A 17201-nucleotide genomic window follows, 5' to 3' on the forward strand; every position below is an offset into this window, starting at 1 on the left:
CCAGGCTGGGAGCACCTCCAGCTTGCTCTGTGAAAGTAAATCTTCAAGCAGCTGCAATCAAAGCCACACACACACAGAGCTTGGTTCCTTACGTGACATGAAACAGCTATGTCCAATAAAACTCTAAATCCCACACCCCCACCACTCTTCACCCAGGGCAGCGGGGTTGGAACTAGATGATCTTTAAGGTCCCTTGCAACCCGAACCATTCCATGATTCTGTTCTATGATTCAGATACAGTACCTGACTCAATTTTTGAACCTTGTCTTCTCCATGTCAGCAGCTTCCTTAAAATGACACATCAGCGATCTTATAACCATTTTAAACTTTTAAAAGGAGTTTTTGACCTGGTTTTTTTGTGCAACTACTGAAACAGCCAACATTTCTATGTCTATAATTATGCGAAGTTAACTGATGTTACAGTAGTAGCTATACTATACAAGCTGTCACTGCAGCTACATGTTTGAAATTTGACAGATAGTATTGTTATATGTGATAAATGTCATCCCATATGACAGGAAATTTGAAACAGTTTTAGAAAAGATACAAATGACTCTCTTGCAAATTCATCTTACTGGAACTCTCTTACAGAAAATTACCCACTAGTGTCATAATGCTCTGTTTAGTTATGCTTCCTTTATTTTTACTCTTCAGTTCTCAGTTGTGTAAACACCCTACTACCATTCCGTCAGCACAAAAAGGGGCTTTTTTTTTAATCTTGTATCTGCTGTTTCTTTATAGGAAATGCCAGACCATGACTGTGCTGGGAGATTTTGAGCTTTGGTCAGTGTTCTGGTACCTGCTGTGGAAGTTTTTCAGATTTCTACAAGCATCAATACTGTCTTAAACCGCTCCAGTGGAAATTTATATTCTGTCTTCCTCTTGTTCTTCCCCTGTGACTTTCAATGACTGAAGTCTTTCATGGGGCATGTTGTTTCCCCTCTTGCAGCCTGCAGAGCTGCCTATATTAGGAAATGTGGCCAAGCAATCATGTTTTATGCTGGTGTCAAGGAGAAAAGGTAAAACTGTGGGGTTTGCATCATGTTCCCGCCCTTGCTGCCCCCTCAGGACAGCAGAACTGTCAGAGCAGGCTGCGCCTGTAGAAATCATAGTATTGCCTAGGTCGGAAGGGACCTTTAAGATCATCAAGTCCAACCATCAACATAACACTGACAAAAACCATCACTAAAAGGTGGCCCTCAGCACCACATCTACACATCTTTTAAATACCTCCAGGGATGGCGATTCCACCGCTTCCCTGGGCAGCCTGTTCCAATGCTTGATAACCCTTTCAGGGTAAAAATTTTTCCTAATATCCAATCTAAACCTTCCCTGTGCAACTTGAGGCCTTTTCCTCTTGTCCTATCGCCTGTTACTTGGGAGAAGAGACCGACCCCCACCTCTCTACCCCCTCCTTTCAGGTAGTTGTAGAGAGCGAGGTCTCCCCTCAGCCTCCTTTTCCCCAGGCTGAACAACCCCAGCTCCCTCAGACCCTCCTCTTAAGACTTGTCCTCCAGACCCCTCACCAGCCTCGTTGCCCTTCTCTGGACCCGCTCCAGCACCTCAGGGTCTGCAGCCCCTTGCTGCGGGGAGCGCAGCGCCACCGAAAGCCCGGCTGCCATCCCAGCCGCCCGAGGAGGCCGCACCCGCCGTCCTTGCTCCCCCCGGTACTAGTACGAGGTCCCCAGGCGAGGCCGTTCGCCCGGGCCACTGCCAGAGGCGCAGCCCCATCGGGCCCTTCCCCTTCCCGCCGGCGGCGAGCACGGGCCGCCCGCCAGCCTCGCACGGCGCCGGGCCCGCGGGGCTGGAAATCCCCGCCCTGGGCCGCGGCGGGCTGGGCCGGGCGGGCGGGGGAAGCACGATCTCCGGGCGGGTTTCCCCGTCCGGGAGGAAAGTACCTAACGTCCCTGCTGGCGCCAGCGGGGCCGGGGCCGGCCTCCCTCCCTCAAGGAACGAGCGATCGTAACGGAGGAGGCCAGCTGAGGGGCAGCCCAAGGGAACACTCCCCCCGCCGGCGACCGCCACGGGAAGGCGCTCGCTCGGGAGCGTAGGAACACCCCCACAGCCCGGCAGCTCTCCCGGGCCCGGAGGGAGGGAGCGAGGGGAGGCCCCGCCCGCCGTCCGCCCTCCGCCCTCCCCGCCGTCAGGCCCCGTATACGCCCGGCGGCCGCCGGGACTTTCCCGGTGCGCCGGCCGCACTCGGAGTTTCCGGGCAGGGGCGGCTCCGGCCGGGGGCATTGCTCCCCCTTGCCGGGCACCGTATATAGGCCGGGTGTGCGCACCAGGCCCGCCCGCTGCGGGGGGCCCGGCCGGAGACCGTGAGTACCGGGGGAGGAAGGGGGCTGGACCGCGGCCTGGTGGTGCGCTGCCCGGCCGCTGCGTGGGCTGCGGCGGGTATCCGCGCCCGGCTGAGGGGGCGGCGGGCGGGGGGACATCGCGTCAGGGCAGGCCGGCGGCGGGGGAGACCCTCGGCGGGCTGAGGGGCCTGCCTTGCCGCGCCCCGGGCCGTGGTCTCCGGCGCTGGAGGGGGGAGCCCGGCATCCCTGCGGGACGGCCGCTCGGGGAGTGGGGCTTGGGCCCTGTGGGAGGCCCGGGACGGGTCCCAGCAGGCTGGGGCGGTGGGATGGGGGTGGAGGAGCGGCCAGTGAGGCCTTGCCTTGGCGGGGGGACACGGTGGTGGCTGTCCCGGTGCGCGCGACCGAGCACGGACCCCCGGGGGTCTGTCTCCTTGAATGGCGCCCCATCCCTGGAGACATTCAAGGCCAGGGTCGATGAGGCTCTGAGCAACCTGATCTAGTTGAAGATGTCCCTGCTTACTGCAGGGGGGTTGGACTAGATGACCTTTAAGGGTCCTTTCCAACCCAACACATTCTATGATTCTGTTCTATTCTATTTCGGTGTTCAAGGTCTGTAACCTTAGCAAGGGGTGCTTGGAAGGTAAACTTGTGTGGCCTGGCTCATGACACAAGCGCAGAAGAACATTAAATTGAGTCTTGAGGTTGCTGTACTCTAAATATCGCTGCTCTGGACTTACGTAGCTTAGTGTTGCTGCAGGATAATGGAAGAAAAAACCCGTGAGATTCAGAGCAGTTGGGTGACTCTGGAAATAAGGAAATCGAGGCTCCTCAGGGCTGTAGTGGAAGATAATATTAGAAGAGTGTTCGGCAGAAAATTACCACAGGATCTCAGGTTTAAGTGTTCCTAAATGTTTTAGGATTATCAGGGTCTCCGTTTGCTCTGATATTTTTAGCATTTACTCTGGGGTATCTCTAGTATGGAAAGAGGCTTAACTTGTCAGACTAGCATCCTTCACGTATGTTGTTAGTTTAGTCCCACCATCTGTGTTAAAGAAGTGGATTGGTGTAAGGCATTTGTAACTCATGCCCTCAGTGAATAAGAAGCCGTAGTAGTAATAGTGTGACCATATTAAGAACAAATCTACTAAGAGCTGTTGAAATGAGTAGGAAATGCTCTGCTGTTTTCCAGTAGGTGGTTTTTCTAGGGCTGTGTCATCATGACAAGTATATCTGGTTTGAGTCTTTCCTGGAAGAACGTTTTAGGAAACTGATACTGTAAAACAGACTGCTATATATGCATTTATGAATTAATAGAAAATTATATATTTAAAAACTTCTGAACTTTGTCTTTGCTCTTACCTGAATTTTTTTGGTGAGGTTCAGTTTTGCTGAACATATGAACTATGCTTCAAGTATCATTAGATTTACCTAAATAAGAAATTTCAGCTCTCTTAATTTAAGTCAGTGTAATAAAGCTGGACCTTTGTTGTTTGAGAATCTGCATGCTTAAACCAATTTAGGTGGATGCAACTTCTGTAGTACAGTATCTTACCTTTAGTTATACTGCTTGTGATTGAGCAGCCTGATTCATCCATTTGCCAAACACGTTCTGCTTGTGTCAGTAACAGGCAAATTAAGTGTGTTAAATCCACTCCATATGACAGTATGTAAAGTTGATGCCCTGAAAATTTCTAGCTAGTATTACAAAAAAGCTTATGTTGAGATTTTAGTGTTTTAGTTTTTATAGTTTCTGTTTGTATAGATATTACATGCAGCTCATATTGTATATTCTGAAACACTCCTCTCCTTCCTTGCAGGTTTTGTTCCACCCAAAAGAATTAAATGATTGGAACTACAAATACTTACAGTTTCTTCTTGTGAACAGTCAGTATCAATATGGAGGCGTAAGCACCTTAGAAGGGACTTTAGTCTGAACTCTGGGAGGTAGTTCTGTGCAGAAATAAAGAAACTAAGGCTTCAAATTCATTTTTTTTTAATCTGAGGATTCTGTTTGCTTCTGTATGCCATAAACATGGCATACAGAAGAAACTTAATTCAACAGTATAAAGTATTAGAATGTCCCAACACAAGGCAATTCATTTATGTTAAATTTGATAACTCTATACTTGTAACAAAGGCACCAGGTTAAAACTGAAATGCTCTGTTCAGTCTGTGTGGACAATGTTATAGACAGAAAAGCCTAGGGCTATTCCAGGCTTATTAATAAAGACAGTTCATCCTTGTCAGAGACAGTGTATAGGATCTGTTTATCTCATAGCTGAATATTCGATATATGTGAAGTTGAGTATAAACTAACTTCTTTAGTCTTAAAAAGTTATTACAACAATATGCAGAAGTTGAGGGTTTTTTTTGGAAGTCTAGTGGTAGCAAATATACCAGATCAGTTCAGTAGTCAGTTCAGGGGCACTTGTATGCCTTTTGAGCTTGATAAACCATTATTTTCAGCCTTCTAATGAGATTTACAAACTAAAATCTTTACATGTGTATAAGCTGCATATTTATCAGCTGTCTAGGGTGAAATAGTTCTTAAATCACTTAACAGATGTTCTGGTCAAAAATGATGTCATTGTAGTTACCCCCCAGTTTAGTTTCTTTATTGACAAAGGATTTTGATAAACCCATTTGAGGTCTTTCCTCTCTGGATCCCACCTTCACTAGCCTGACAAACTGATGCTGCTCTCCCAGATACACTGCACAAGGAAAGCACATGATGCCTATATGATTCAAGGGAAAGTCCTTTTTTGACATGCTTTCTTCAGTTGTCAAAACGAGGTGGGGCAGCTTTTGCACAGAAAACAGTTGTGTAAACTGAAGTTCAAGAACTTCCCAGATTTTAAAGGCTGTTAATCATGAGGCTAATTCTATTCACGTAAGCATTCAAAGTTGCACATTGAAGTATTTAATTTTCAGGTTTGTACTTTTGTACAGGCAGGGGTTATTCCAAATTGCCTTTAATGCACACAACTACCTCCCAGAGGAAGACTTGTCCCATTCTTCCAAAAATAGTCCATTATGAACATAATGGAAAATAGCCCTTTCTTGGCTAGCATCATGAAGCAGAGTGCTTTGTGTGGTGAACTGAAGTATGACTTATCCTGTGAACTCTACAGAATGTCGACGTTTTCTACTTTCCCCGTTAATGTGCCAGTGTCGGAACGGAGTCTTGCTCGGGCTGGGTTTTATTACACTGGTGTGCAAGATAAAGTTAAGTGTTTCAGTTGTGGCTTAACGTTGGACAACTGGCAACCAGGAGATAATGCTATGGAAAAACACAAACAGCTGTATCCTAGCTGCAGTTTTGTTCAAAACATGCTTTCTGTTAACAACCTTGGACTCTCCTCTCGTTCTGCCTTTTCGCCTCTGGTCACAAACAATCTCTCACCATCTCTACATTCCATAACACTTTCTCCAAGTTTAGAACAAGTTGGATATTTCAGTGGCTCTTTTTCCAGTTTTCCTCAAGACCCAGTAACTACTAGGGCAGTTGAAGACCTTTCATTCTTGAGACCTAAACTTCACAATCCTTCTATGAGTACAGAAGATGCTAGACTACGCACTTTTCACTCATGGCCACTGGCGTTTCTCTCACCCACTGATCTGGCAAAGGCTGGACTTTATTACTTGGGGACAGCAGACAAAGTTGCTTGTTTCACCTGTGGTGGCCAGCTGAGTAACTGGGAACCAAAAGATAATGCTATGTCAGAGCATCGGAGGCACTTTCCTACTTGCCCTTTTGTGGAGAACCTTACCCGAGACCAGCTAAGTTTCAATGTTTCAAATGTGAGCATGCAAACCCATGAAGCACGTGTTAAAACATTCATAAATTGGCCGGCTAGAATTCCAGTTCAGCCTGAACAGCTTGCGGATGCTGGCTTTTACTACGTAGGTAAGAAAAACTGATGTCTCCAGTTTTATTTGCATTGCTATGTCAGCATTTACCTTAAAGTAAATTGTGTGAATGTTTGCTAGATATTTTGCCTTGTTTTTCTTAAAGGCCGCAATGATGATGTCAAGTGTTTTTGCTGTGATGGTGGATTAAGGTGCTGGGAATCTGGAGATGATCCATGGATTGAACATGCAAAGTGGTTTCCAAGGTAACTTGCAAAATGTTTGTCATAATTTGTTCACACCCTTAAATACTTCTAATTTTGGCAGATATGTACTGCACTTAATAATTTTGTTTAACTTCACCGTATGATGTACAAATTCAGTCTTTCATTTGGATGTATTTCATGTACCTCTGTTTACAAGCTCTGAAGTGCTAAGGTGGCCATAATTAAAACATTTCTTCATTAAGCATGATATTTAATGCTTTCCACTTAATAGTTAAATGCTGTGTGCATCCCCAAATCACTGTTACCAAGTGACGCTGCATTGTTCATGAGCATACTTGTCTAAGAGAAGCAGTCAGAAAGCAGACTTGAGTAGAGCAAAAGCTGCAGAGAAATGAAGTAGGAGGAACATCTGACGCCCTCAGTCTAGTTCTGTGTCCATGCCCTTCTTGAACCAGGTTTTCAGCTTGTGCAGTTTAGTTTCTTAGGTGTGGAAAGGCTTGTGAAGAAGGTTTCAGTGGCTGTTTAATATGTCTCTATTGGAAAAATGACAGAAATAACTTTTTAATGACCCCCATAATTAAATGGCAATTGCATACCTAATTGCTATCTGTGCCTATGGAAATCTCCACCTACATTAATGACAGAAATAGCTGCACTTAATTTCAGGAAAGTTAATAATGATTCTTCACATCGTAGATCTCCAACTAGTGTTTAATGGGCAATTTGCTGACTACTGTTATACTGCACGATGGACATAGAGTTAAATGACACCTTTGTTTCCTTCTGCGTTATGCCTGTCAGTAAATGTCCTTAAGAGATATAACTCTACATTAGTGAAGCAGATCTGGCTTTGATAGTGGTGTTAAATTTTGTTAATTTCTTTTGAATGATTTGAGTAGGGGATAAGAATGGTGAGATGTGAGATAGAAACAGTTTATCACTGCACTTTGTGGTGACGCTGACACGGTATCATTTCTCATGACATACCATTTTGATTAGAAGTGGTAGCAGAATGTAAAGCTGCTGCATTTATATACGTAAGCCTACTGACTGCTGAACATCATGGAAAAGCTTTATCAAAGTGTCACCAGACACTAGGCTATATCAAGCTTCCAATTCAGAGAACTCTTTCCCCTCTGAAGGAAGAGAAACATGTACTTAAGTTACGCTGTGTTACTGTAAACTGTTTCATTCATCTGTATTTTTTTCCCTTGGCAAGTAGAAAGTATAATTTAGTACACTTCTGTCAATGTTTCAGGTGTGAGTATCTGCTTCGTGTAAAAGGAGGAGAGTTTGTAAGTCAAATTCAGGCCAGGTTCCCCCATCTTCTTGAACAGGTAAACTTTACTGTTCAGTAACTTTGTTTTTTTTCTTGTTGGAGCGCTATGTTCTTTTGGGGAATTTGGTCCATCCTTCTGCCTTACTTCTGCATATATTTCTACTATGTTTCTAACATGATAAAGGCTCTTCATGAGCACAGAAATGAAACCCATGCTGAACCATGGCTAATGGACTTGGACTAGTAGAGTTTAACCTGTACTTATGGAAAGTGTTATAAGGCAGTGAGCTCCTTTGTGTCAGGAGAGGAAAATTCTCATTATGTAAGTTTCAGTGAATAGTGCAGATCATTAATTGTTATTTCAGGTATCAGTCATGGACAGCCTGAATTACTTCTATCCATAATGCTTCTGGCAAAAGTAAGCCAAACTTCTCTTCATGAAATTGGTCAGTACTAACTTCATATTGATAGTATAGTTGCACAAAGTTGCAGACTTGTGTAACCACATGTAAAGTACCTAACAGGTACCATTCAGGTAAAAAGCTTAGCGTGGATGATGAGGGAAGAATGTGTTAAAGGTATGTAGGGGGAAAAGCAATACTTTGATACTAATGTAGTTCTGTTGTGTTCCACAGCTCTTGTCAACCTCTGATACGCCTGTAGATGAAAACATTGATCCCCCAAGTATGTATATTAGAGCATGTTTTTAAACTTCCTCAGCATTTTGCCAACTTAATGATTAGCTATCCAAAACTAACTTGCTTAAGAATTCTTAGATTTTGTTGGAAACAACAATGTTATAAGGATTTTCTAAGTAATGCTAAAAGTTAGGTAGCTTCAACGTTATATGGACAGACTTAAAGGAGGCATCTTTAAGAGATCTTGTCTTTCATTTTCCTTATTTTCATACTAGCAGCTCTTGGCATCTGCTGTATTTGTGGTTTTTAGTTTCGTGGTTGAGTTAAACAAAACAAGTCAATTTGGCATTTCTTAAATTGACCTATGGTATTGAACTTTGTGGAACAGTTGCTAGAGGGCGTCATGACTATGCAGTTAGCAACTTCATTTTTAGGCATGTAAATGCTCTTGAGTTGAGCAGCAGTGGTCAAGGAGAGGGTAGGACAAGCTGATAAAGTGAAGTCTTTCTGAGCTGGACTGTAGTTATAGTGGAAATAAACCCCTCCCAGAGGGTGAGTGGGTTATGCTATCATAGTCCCTGCTGGTTGAGGACAATGAGTCAGAATCCCACGTGTCTGGTGCTTAGTAAGTTGAATGGAAAATACTGATCAAGAGCTGGAATAGAACAATTGTTTGTACTATAAACTCTGAATTTTGATCTCCTTCCTTCCCTGCCCCACCCCCCCCCGCCTCAACATTTTTCAAGGCCGAAGTTAGAAATGATTAAATATTAAAAAAAGCTGTTAAGACACAATGGAATTCTCTGTGGTTTCTCTGGATTATCCTAGATTTTCGTGAAGGCCTGTCATGGATTGAAGTTTATCATGGATTCAGTCCAATTAAGTAACTGGCTTCCATTTTTAAAACTAACCACTTAAGAAAAAATGTCTATTTAGCCATTGAAACTTTTTAGTGCTAGGTATTCATATATATTTGCATATGCGTAGGTAATGTTGGTGTCTCTGACTTCTGGGTTGTATAGGTATTTTATTCTTTATATTATACATAGTGATTTTCCTCTTTGATTAGTTATTCATTTTGAACCTGGAGAGAGTCATTCAGAAGATGCAATCATGATGAACACGCCTGTTGTTAAAGCTGCCTTGGAGATGGGATTCAGTAGAAGGCTAATAAAGCAAACAGTGCAAAGTAAAATCTTGGCCTCTGGAGAAAACTACAAGACTGTTAATGATCTCGTGTGTGATCTGCTCAATGCTGAAGATGAGAAGAGGGAAGAAGAGAAAGAGAGACAATTCGAAGAAGCTGCATCAGGTAAGCATAAGGCATGAACAAAAGTGAAAGCAGAAGTGGTTTGTATTATGTATGGTTTTTATAGTTGTTTTTATTCACTAAGCGATTTAGTTTAATTGTTATTATGATCAGTTTCTGTAAAAGCATTGTCAGGGTATCTGTATGGAACTAGCAGTCTGGGAACTCTTTCATTCCCTTTCAGGAGGATGGTTCCAAGGGTTCGGCATCACCTGATTCTCTCCACAGGAGCAAAGCCATATTTTTTAAATTTCTGTGGCTTTATATTGCTGTTAATAAAATAAATGGAACCAAAAGACTTTACTTGGCACACTCTACTAATTTTTTTTCCAAGCTTGCCTGTTCTTTAAACTACTTGAATCGGTGAGCCACCATATCCACCTCCTAGAAGAGGCCATAAACTTTAAAATTAGATTCTGTAAGATGGCCAAAGGTCTGCTTTTCTGTGTCTGACTCAGCCATGTGGGTCAGCTATTTAACAGTGTTTATTTGATGTCTTCAACATTTCCTATTGTTTTAATACCATATAGCAAAGCCTAAAAAAATCCTACTATTTTTGAGTCTGTGAAGCAGTAATGAAACTTCTCAATTATAAATTAAATTAAGACTGCTTTTCTACTGGTGTGTTCTATCAAAAAAACATAGATGGATTCAGCCATTAAACCTTAATGGAAGTGATTTTGTTGTTGTTGTTTGGGATAGACTATTTAAAAAAAAAAAAAACAAAAACAAAACAACCAAACAACAACCCACCAAACTTTTGAGACTGTTTGTGCTGTACTTCTGGTTTTCTTGCACATAATTCTGTTGGACACCTCTTAGAAAAGCTTGATTCTATCTACATCTCAGACATGATTTTGACTGCCACTGACTAAAATTAACCCGTTGGTTGTCGGTGAGTTAGCATTGGTGTTATGCAGAGGTGTTGTTTTTTCTTTGCAATTCTGCAGAGAACGTAAGTCTTGCTAGTGTGAAGTTAGACAAGATCCCCTCAGATAGCTTAACCTGGAGATGGGGGCAGGAGTTTTTATTGGTGAAAAGGCTTCAGCTCAGAAGCTGCTTGTATGTGCTTTTCTTCAGTCTGTTCTTTATGTAAACACCACTAAAACTTACTGAGGTCTTTATTAATGATGTGTAGTAAGTGAACATTTCAAGTAGAGTTTAAAGAATGTAGGCAGAAATGGAGCTTGGAGTAGTGTATTCGTAACAAACATCTAATCCCCTTTGCATTCCAGATGATTTGTCCTTAATCCGGAAGAATAGAATGGCTTTATTCCAACGTCTAACATGTGTACTTCCAATCCTTGGGAGTTTATTATCAGCTAAAGTGATAACGGAACTTGAGCATGATGTTATTAAGCAAAAGACTCAGACACCACTGCAAGCAAGGGAACTGATAGATACAGTTTTAGTGAAAGGAAATGAAGCAGCCAGCATATTCAGAAACTGTCTACGAGATTGTGACCCTGTGCTGTACAAAGATTTATTTGGTATGTCTATTTATTTTTTTTTTTCCCCAAAGGATGTAAGTTTATAAAAGTCTAACCAGTGCTGTCGTAACAACCTATAGATAAAAAAATAATCAGATGCTGTTTGAATATAGATTAGTCAAATGATTAGGATTTTTTTTTTTCTGTTATTTTAGTGGAGAAGAACATGAAGTATGTTCCCACAGAAGATGTTTCAGGTACCTTAAACTCTACTTTTTACTTTAAACGTTACTGTGGGAGAAATAGCTAACATTGCCGGGGGGAGGCGGGGGAGAAGAAAATTACTTCGCTTAAGAAAGAGGTTTTATGCTTGCTTTACGTTCTCCCTAATTCTGCTTTGGTAAAGTGGATTTATCAAAAAAAGTTAAGTGCGTGCTCAGACTTGCAAGCAAATCTATCTGCTGTAAACTGTATCCTGTGCCTTACATGCGCTTTTGCGCCATAGGAGGGGGAGCTTTCTGGAGCTTGACAGTTCAGGCACATGCTGGACTTGATCCTGGTACAAGCTCTCATTCAGGCATTTGATAAAGAGTAGACAGTGCATAGTAGGTTAGCATTTCACAGCAGGTATCATTATCTGCTTTTCCAGAGGGGGTTATAGGTGTCTTAAGATCTATCTTGACTAACAGCTGGGTACATAAAAGCTTGTCAGACATGGGACTGCGTTTGCTCTTGTTTAGTCCTGTGGTTTAATGTGTTAATAGGCTTCAGAAAAGTATACAAGCCTGAATTTAGCTCACTTCCACCGATCTGACTGTGCTCCTAATATCCAAGCAAGAAAAGTACAGCGTTTGCTAAAATGTAAACACTGGTTGGTCTCAAGAACTACAGTTGGTCTCCAATCCTTGAGCTGTTTGTTGTCTCACAGAACTGGGAAGTACAGGCTAGTTCCTTGCATGCCGCTTTCTGACCTCTGGGAAATGTACTATTCTCACTGCCATCTATATTTAGTGATACAGATAGGGAAATAAAGGGCGAAATGGATGGAACATAGCTGTGTTCTAATTAGAATGCACGTATATTCAGGCTTCTTAAATATGTTTTTTCCAGGTTTACCTATGGAAGAACAATTAAGAAGGCTACAAGAGGAAAGAACATGTAAAGTTTGCATGGACAAAGAAGTCTCTATTGTTTTTATTCCATGTGGCCACTTAGTGGTATGCAAAGAATGTGCACCGTCCCTTAGAAAATGCCCTATTTGCAGGGGGACAATAAAGGGTACAGTTCGCACATTTCTTTCATAAGGAGGGAACCTTGCACAATGTCTTTGTTCCTGTCATCCTCCAACTCCTGAAGTTTAAGCCAGCAGTGTCTTAAGAGTGGAAAATTGTGGTACAGATGATTAACCAACTATCTAACACAGTTGTGTAATAGCAAACTGTACCATTGTTATGAATCTAGTAGGTCTTCCTTGCTAAAGACTCTTTCTGTTCATAAAACTAGCTCAATACTAAGGTGAGGTTTTTGTAGCTCTCCGTTCCGAGCAAGGAAAGCTGTTTCACTAGTATGCCTCTGTGTCATTTGCAATAAAAAAAACTTTCTGGTTGAGTTCCTAAAATGGAGCCTGGCATAACTCTTCTCATGAGTTGCCTCCATGTGGATGTGAGAAAATACATTAAGATTGCTGTTTATTAATAATTAATATTAATTAACTTCAGCTACTGTTTTGGTTCTGTTTTGGATTTCTTGTGGACTTGAGAAAAGAGGCGAACTGTTGAGCAGGACTCTTTTTTAAGTTTTGGTCGTGTCTAGATACTTGTGTAATGTGTATTAAACATAGTTTATATGAAGACTGAATTAAAATATTTCTAATTCTCAAATGAGTGCTTGTTTACTCTGTTCCTGTTGTTGGATTTTCCCTGTAAACTGCAGTGACTAGAATGCTGTCTTTTTCCTGACAAACGTTTGGCGTTGTTTGTTTGCCCACAAAAGTACAATAAAATTTAATTCTGTGTGTCTTTCATTCACTTTTGAACAGGGAAGTGAGCTGCTCTGATGCTTTGTGATTGCCTCTGGTAAAGTAGGGGGGTCAGATTTTTATCCTTATTTACAAACAAACAAAAAAAACCCCAAAAAACTCCACACAGCATCTGGTACATCGTTCTGTCATAATTTTTAAAAAGGATAGAAATCATGGGCAGGAGCGATCCTCATGACCTTGGAGATGAGGCAGAGGGTAGCTCTACAGCAATATAGCCTTTATGCTAGGGATTAAAATGTAAAAGCTGCTTTCCAGTGTTTGGAACTTTATAGTGATTGTGCAGTTAAATAGTAGGATCTTCCACCCCCCTCTGAAGTCTTGGGTCTTGTTTTGTAAGCTGGTAGTCCAGGGACTTCTGTTTCCTTACTGGTTGACACTTACTTTACCCTTTTCAGTTTTGTGACTTGCATAGTAGGTACCTAGAGAGTTCGTAAGGATTTCGCAAGGATTTCATGGCAAATAGGGGAAGAATGCTGCCAGGATAATGGCACCAGATCCTGCAGTGGTAGTGTCAGTTTGTCTGGCTCTAATGGTTAAGTCAGTTGTCTTCCATCTTATCTTTATGCCCAAGTGCTGATCTCTGAATCTGCACGTCTGTCAGCAAGAAGATGTTTTTAGCAGTGCTTCGGTGTCTTACGCTCTGGAGTGCAAGGTGAAAATACCATTTCTTGAAGTTTTAGGATGCCAGCGCTTGGACGTTGTGTGCATGTAACTGGCTTTCATCACTTCATGTGTGGCTTTAGCTATACACGTGTTAGCTCCTCTAAAAAGAGAGCACCCTGTATGTATAAAAGTAGTAAAGTTTATACGTTAAAAAACTTGTGTGGACTATGTAACTTGTGAATCGTTCTCGTGACTAGCGCTGTGTAATGGTTGCCTGGTGTTTAGAGCAAGGCTTGTATTGAGTGCTGGAAATGTCACCAGCAAATAAATGTCCGTTCATACTTAGGGCTGCTGTATGTTTGGCACCTGTATAATCTTTCCTGTTGTACATCTGAGTTGTAATTTAATAAAAGTTCTTCTCTGGGTGTGTCTGTGAAAGCAACCGCTGGGACTCCTGCTATAATCACCTGCCATCTTGGGAAATCTGTCCACTGAGCTTGGAATTTAGACTGCGCGTGGAGTTACAGTATGTTACGTTTCTAGTATAATTGCAGCATTGAATCACAGTTTTGGCTATCTAAAAAGGGCCAGAACGTGTACTTTTATGTGTTAATTATGTGATTGAGACTGACTTGTTAGCAGGTTCAGGATGCTTCTATCAGTAGTAATCATCACTAAATTCAGTGAGAACAGTTGTGCAAAGGAAGATACAAATACATCCTAGTTACCACCTGTTTGTCTTTGCCCTGTATCTCCAAGCCCTCCTGGGCTGGAGCCCCTTTCAAAATAATACTGGAGATGCTACTTTTGAAGAAGTCTTGCTTTGCTGTCTTGGGGGGTTAGGGGAGGGGTGTAAGAATCTGTAATGGTTTGTCTTTAAACATTTTTAGTGCGAATTCAGGATTGCTGATGTTTGGTTTCATCCATTCTTCCCTAATTCCTGGAACACTGTTTAAAGCTGTGCATAAGCTGGCACCATAATTGTTTCAATGCTTTGGTAAACATTGCTTGCGGTACGTAGGATTCTTTAGTCTAACTGTAGGTTGGCTTGCTGTAATTCTTTTAAATGCAGACTTTTGTCCAACTTTATTGCATGTACGCATCTTCCGTTTAATTTTGATGTTAAAAGTGTGAATGTTTCAAACCTAGCATGTAGTTTTAAACAGCTTCGATTTAACATACTTTTGCTTTTCTGGTTTTAAAATGTTTCTGAAGGCTTTTCTGTCTTGTGTAGCAACTTAAAGTTGTCAAAGATTATGAGAGCTTGTTAAGGAATAAAGCGCATGACTTGAAATTTGATGTTCAGACCCAGAAATTAGTCATATTAGAACCAAACATACTTTCTACAGATTAAGATAAGTCTGCAGGGGGAGCTGGAGAGGGCAGGCTCACCTGAGGAGTGTGGAATTGTTGGTATGTAAGTCCTGTTTCTGAACGGGGAAGAGGACAGGGAAAAACATGGTAGCAGGCAGATTTTTTTAAGCAATGGATCACATGGGCTTAGAGTTTTTCAGACATTGCAGTTACTACGTATAGATCAGATGACAGGATATATAGGGCTTTAAAAACTGAGTGATTCAGGTGTTCGGTGTCATTTGTGGTGCCGGAGGGTGTCTCGGGACCTGCAACATACCTGTCTGCCCTGGTTGGTGAGTGTTTTGAATGTCCTGGGCAACTCCAAACAGCACGGGCTGCCTGCACCCAGGCACCTGAGCCGCTTTCTGAGAAGTGGAAGAACTTGATCTACAAACTACTGGGTAGAAGTCTTTGACCTAGTTTTGGCAGGAAGGCTACTCTAGCTTATGGCTTTCCACTGCTCCCCACTAGAATGATTGTGGTGGCCCTGATCTGTACACGTGAGCAGTTCCACTCTCCTCAGTACCGTTCCAAGAAAGCTGTAATAAAACTAGTTGCCTGTAGCACATTGCAAACAGAACCCTAGCAAAATGTTAAACCACGGAGAAGACTGTCTGCGTAGTGATTTGTTTGGAGAGGATCAAGTGACTTTGGTTAGTTGTGAACCAGCTGACCACGTTTGCGCTTTGTTCTGTGTCCACTTCCTTTTTTTGAAAGCATTTTCCAGAGCTTTGACAGGGTTATAAACAGCACTAAACAACCCCCCTGCCCCCAGCTTCCTGTGCAGCTCTGCTGATGAAGCAGCTCAAGTTCTCAGCCGTCAGCATCCCAGGTCCATTGCTTGTCTTGAGCTGGCGGAGTGCGTTTGCGTGGCTTAGCGGTGGTAGAGGGTGGGAACTTTGGTATCGTTGGAGTTCAGGGCTCAGACCTGCTGTAAGCTGAAAACAGAAGGCAATATTCCCAGCTTCTAGAAACGAGCAGTTTCTTTACTTGAATGAAGCGTACCATATCTGCAAAGGATCTTGCCTGGAGCAGCTGCAGTTTCTGATACTGGTTTGAGATCCTGCAAGATAACAGTGGCTTCCCAAGTAGCAGCTGCATGTTTTGTGAAGCTTCACTGTAATTATTCAGCAGTTTCATGCATGGGTTTTTTTGTGTGTTCTTGTTTTTTAACTGAATGCTTTATCTTCTGTTTGCGTTTGAGCATTGACCAGGAAGCCCAGCGCTCTTCAAATTGAAGACAGCATGCAGTCCTGGTATCCACAGGTGACCAGACTGCCCCGGAGCACTGCTCTTATACGCCAAAATGAACAGCCATATATGAAATATCTAGGAACTCCACTAGCGTGATATAAAAGAAAAGTCTTTATATTGCTTTTTGTGACTGAGGCATTAGTGGTTGTTTAGTAACTCCCATAGTGCTCTCAGAACTTGGTTCTTTGCTACATTCCTCATTAAACATCAGGAGAAGCATGTGGAATTGTAAACAGTGGATTCAGCTGCCTTTAGTTCTGCATTGGGGCAAGTGTAGTGTAGTGAGGCTGGGGCATGCGGTATCATGTTTAATGGTGCAGATGGACTGAGCTTGCAAATTCAGTGTTGCTGTGAGTTATTCCTACAGTGACCCGCCGCAGGTATGTGAATTCAGGCGAGAGGCGTATTCTGGACACAAAAAGGTATTCTCTGTCCTGTTGAACTACTTAACGTGGAATGGTTGTCACTCTTGCTCCGGAGGTTGCTAGTGCAGGGATTAAAACTTCCTGAGATAATACTAAATCACCAGTCCTTTGTTTCTGTTTTTAATTGGGCGTGTGATCGCAACAGTTACCGATGCTCCAGCCCAGCTTCCTCACTGATGGCTGCTGGCATAGGACCCTTCAAGCCTAAGAGCCTGGGATGTTGCACACATCCTGCGCGAGGAAGAGCGGAACTCCAAACAGCAGATCCTGCTGTGCTATTTTCAAAATATTTGAGTTATTTTTTTTCTCTTTGAAGAGATCAAAATATACTGGAACATAGCAGGAAATCGCACAATAAGCAATGTCCTAGCAGTGGCTTTTGTTGGTCAATTTTTTTTTAGGGAAAAGCTGGAGAACTTGCCAGAGCTCTTTAAACTCACATGTTGACTTGGTCGGAACAAAGATCTCCTTCTTTGGGATCTGTATAGTTTGA

The 17201-nt window shown here is 42.6% G+C and overlaps 1 protein-coding gene across 2 annotated transcripts; it reads left to right on the top strand.

The window, feature by feature from the left end:
• The first annotated feature begins 2138 nt into the window (after positions 1-2138).
• BIRC2 (baculoviral IAP repeat containing 2) lies at positions 2139-13064 on the top strand. 2 transcript variants are annotated; one of them, XM_054188208.1, is made up of 9 exons: positions 2139-2318; positions 4115-6204; positions 6313-6412; positions 7632-7710; positions 8288-8336; positions 9360-9602; positions 10835-11089; positions 11245-11286; positions 12140-13064. In XM_054188208.1, the coding sequence occupies exons 2-9, from the start codon at positions 5331-5333 to the stop codon at positions 12331-12333; spliced, it is 1836 nt and encodes a 611-aa protein (XP_054044183.1). In that variant the 5' UTR covers positions 2139-2318; positions 4115-5330; the 3' UTR covers positions 12334-13064. The 2 variants fall into 2 exon arrangements, with proteins under 2 accessions (XP_054044183.1, XP_054044184.1); XM_054188209.1 differs by lacking the exon at positions 10835-11089.
• The last annotated feature ends 4137 nt before the right edge of the window (positions 13065-17201 follow it).

Source organism: Rissa tridactyla, chromosome 1, assembly GCF_028500815.1.
Source record: "Rissa tridactyla isolate bRisTri1 chromosome 1, bRisTri1.patW.cur.20221130, whole genome shotgun sequence".
NCBI classification, from domain to species: Eukaryota; Metazoa; Chordata; class Aves; order Charadriiformes; family Laridae; genus Rissa; species Rissa tridactyla.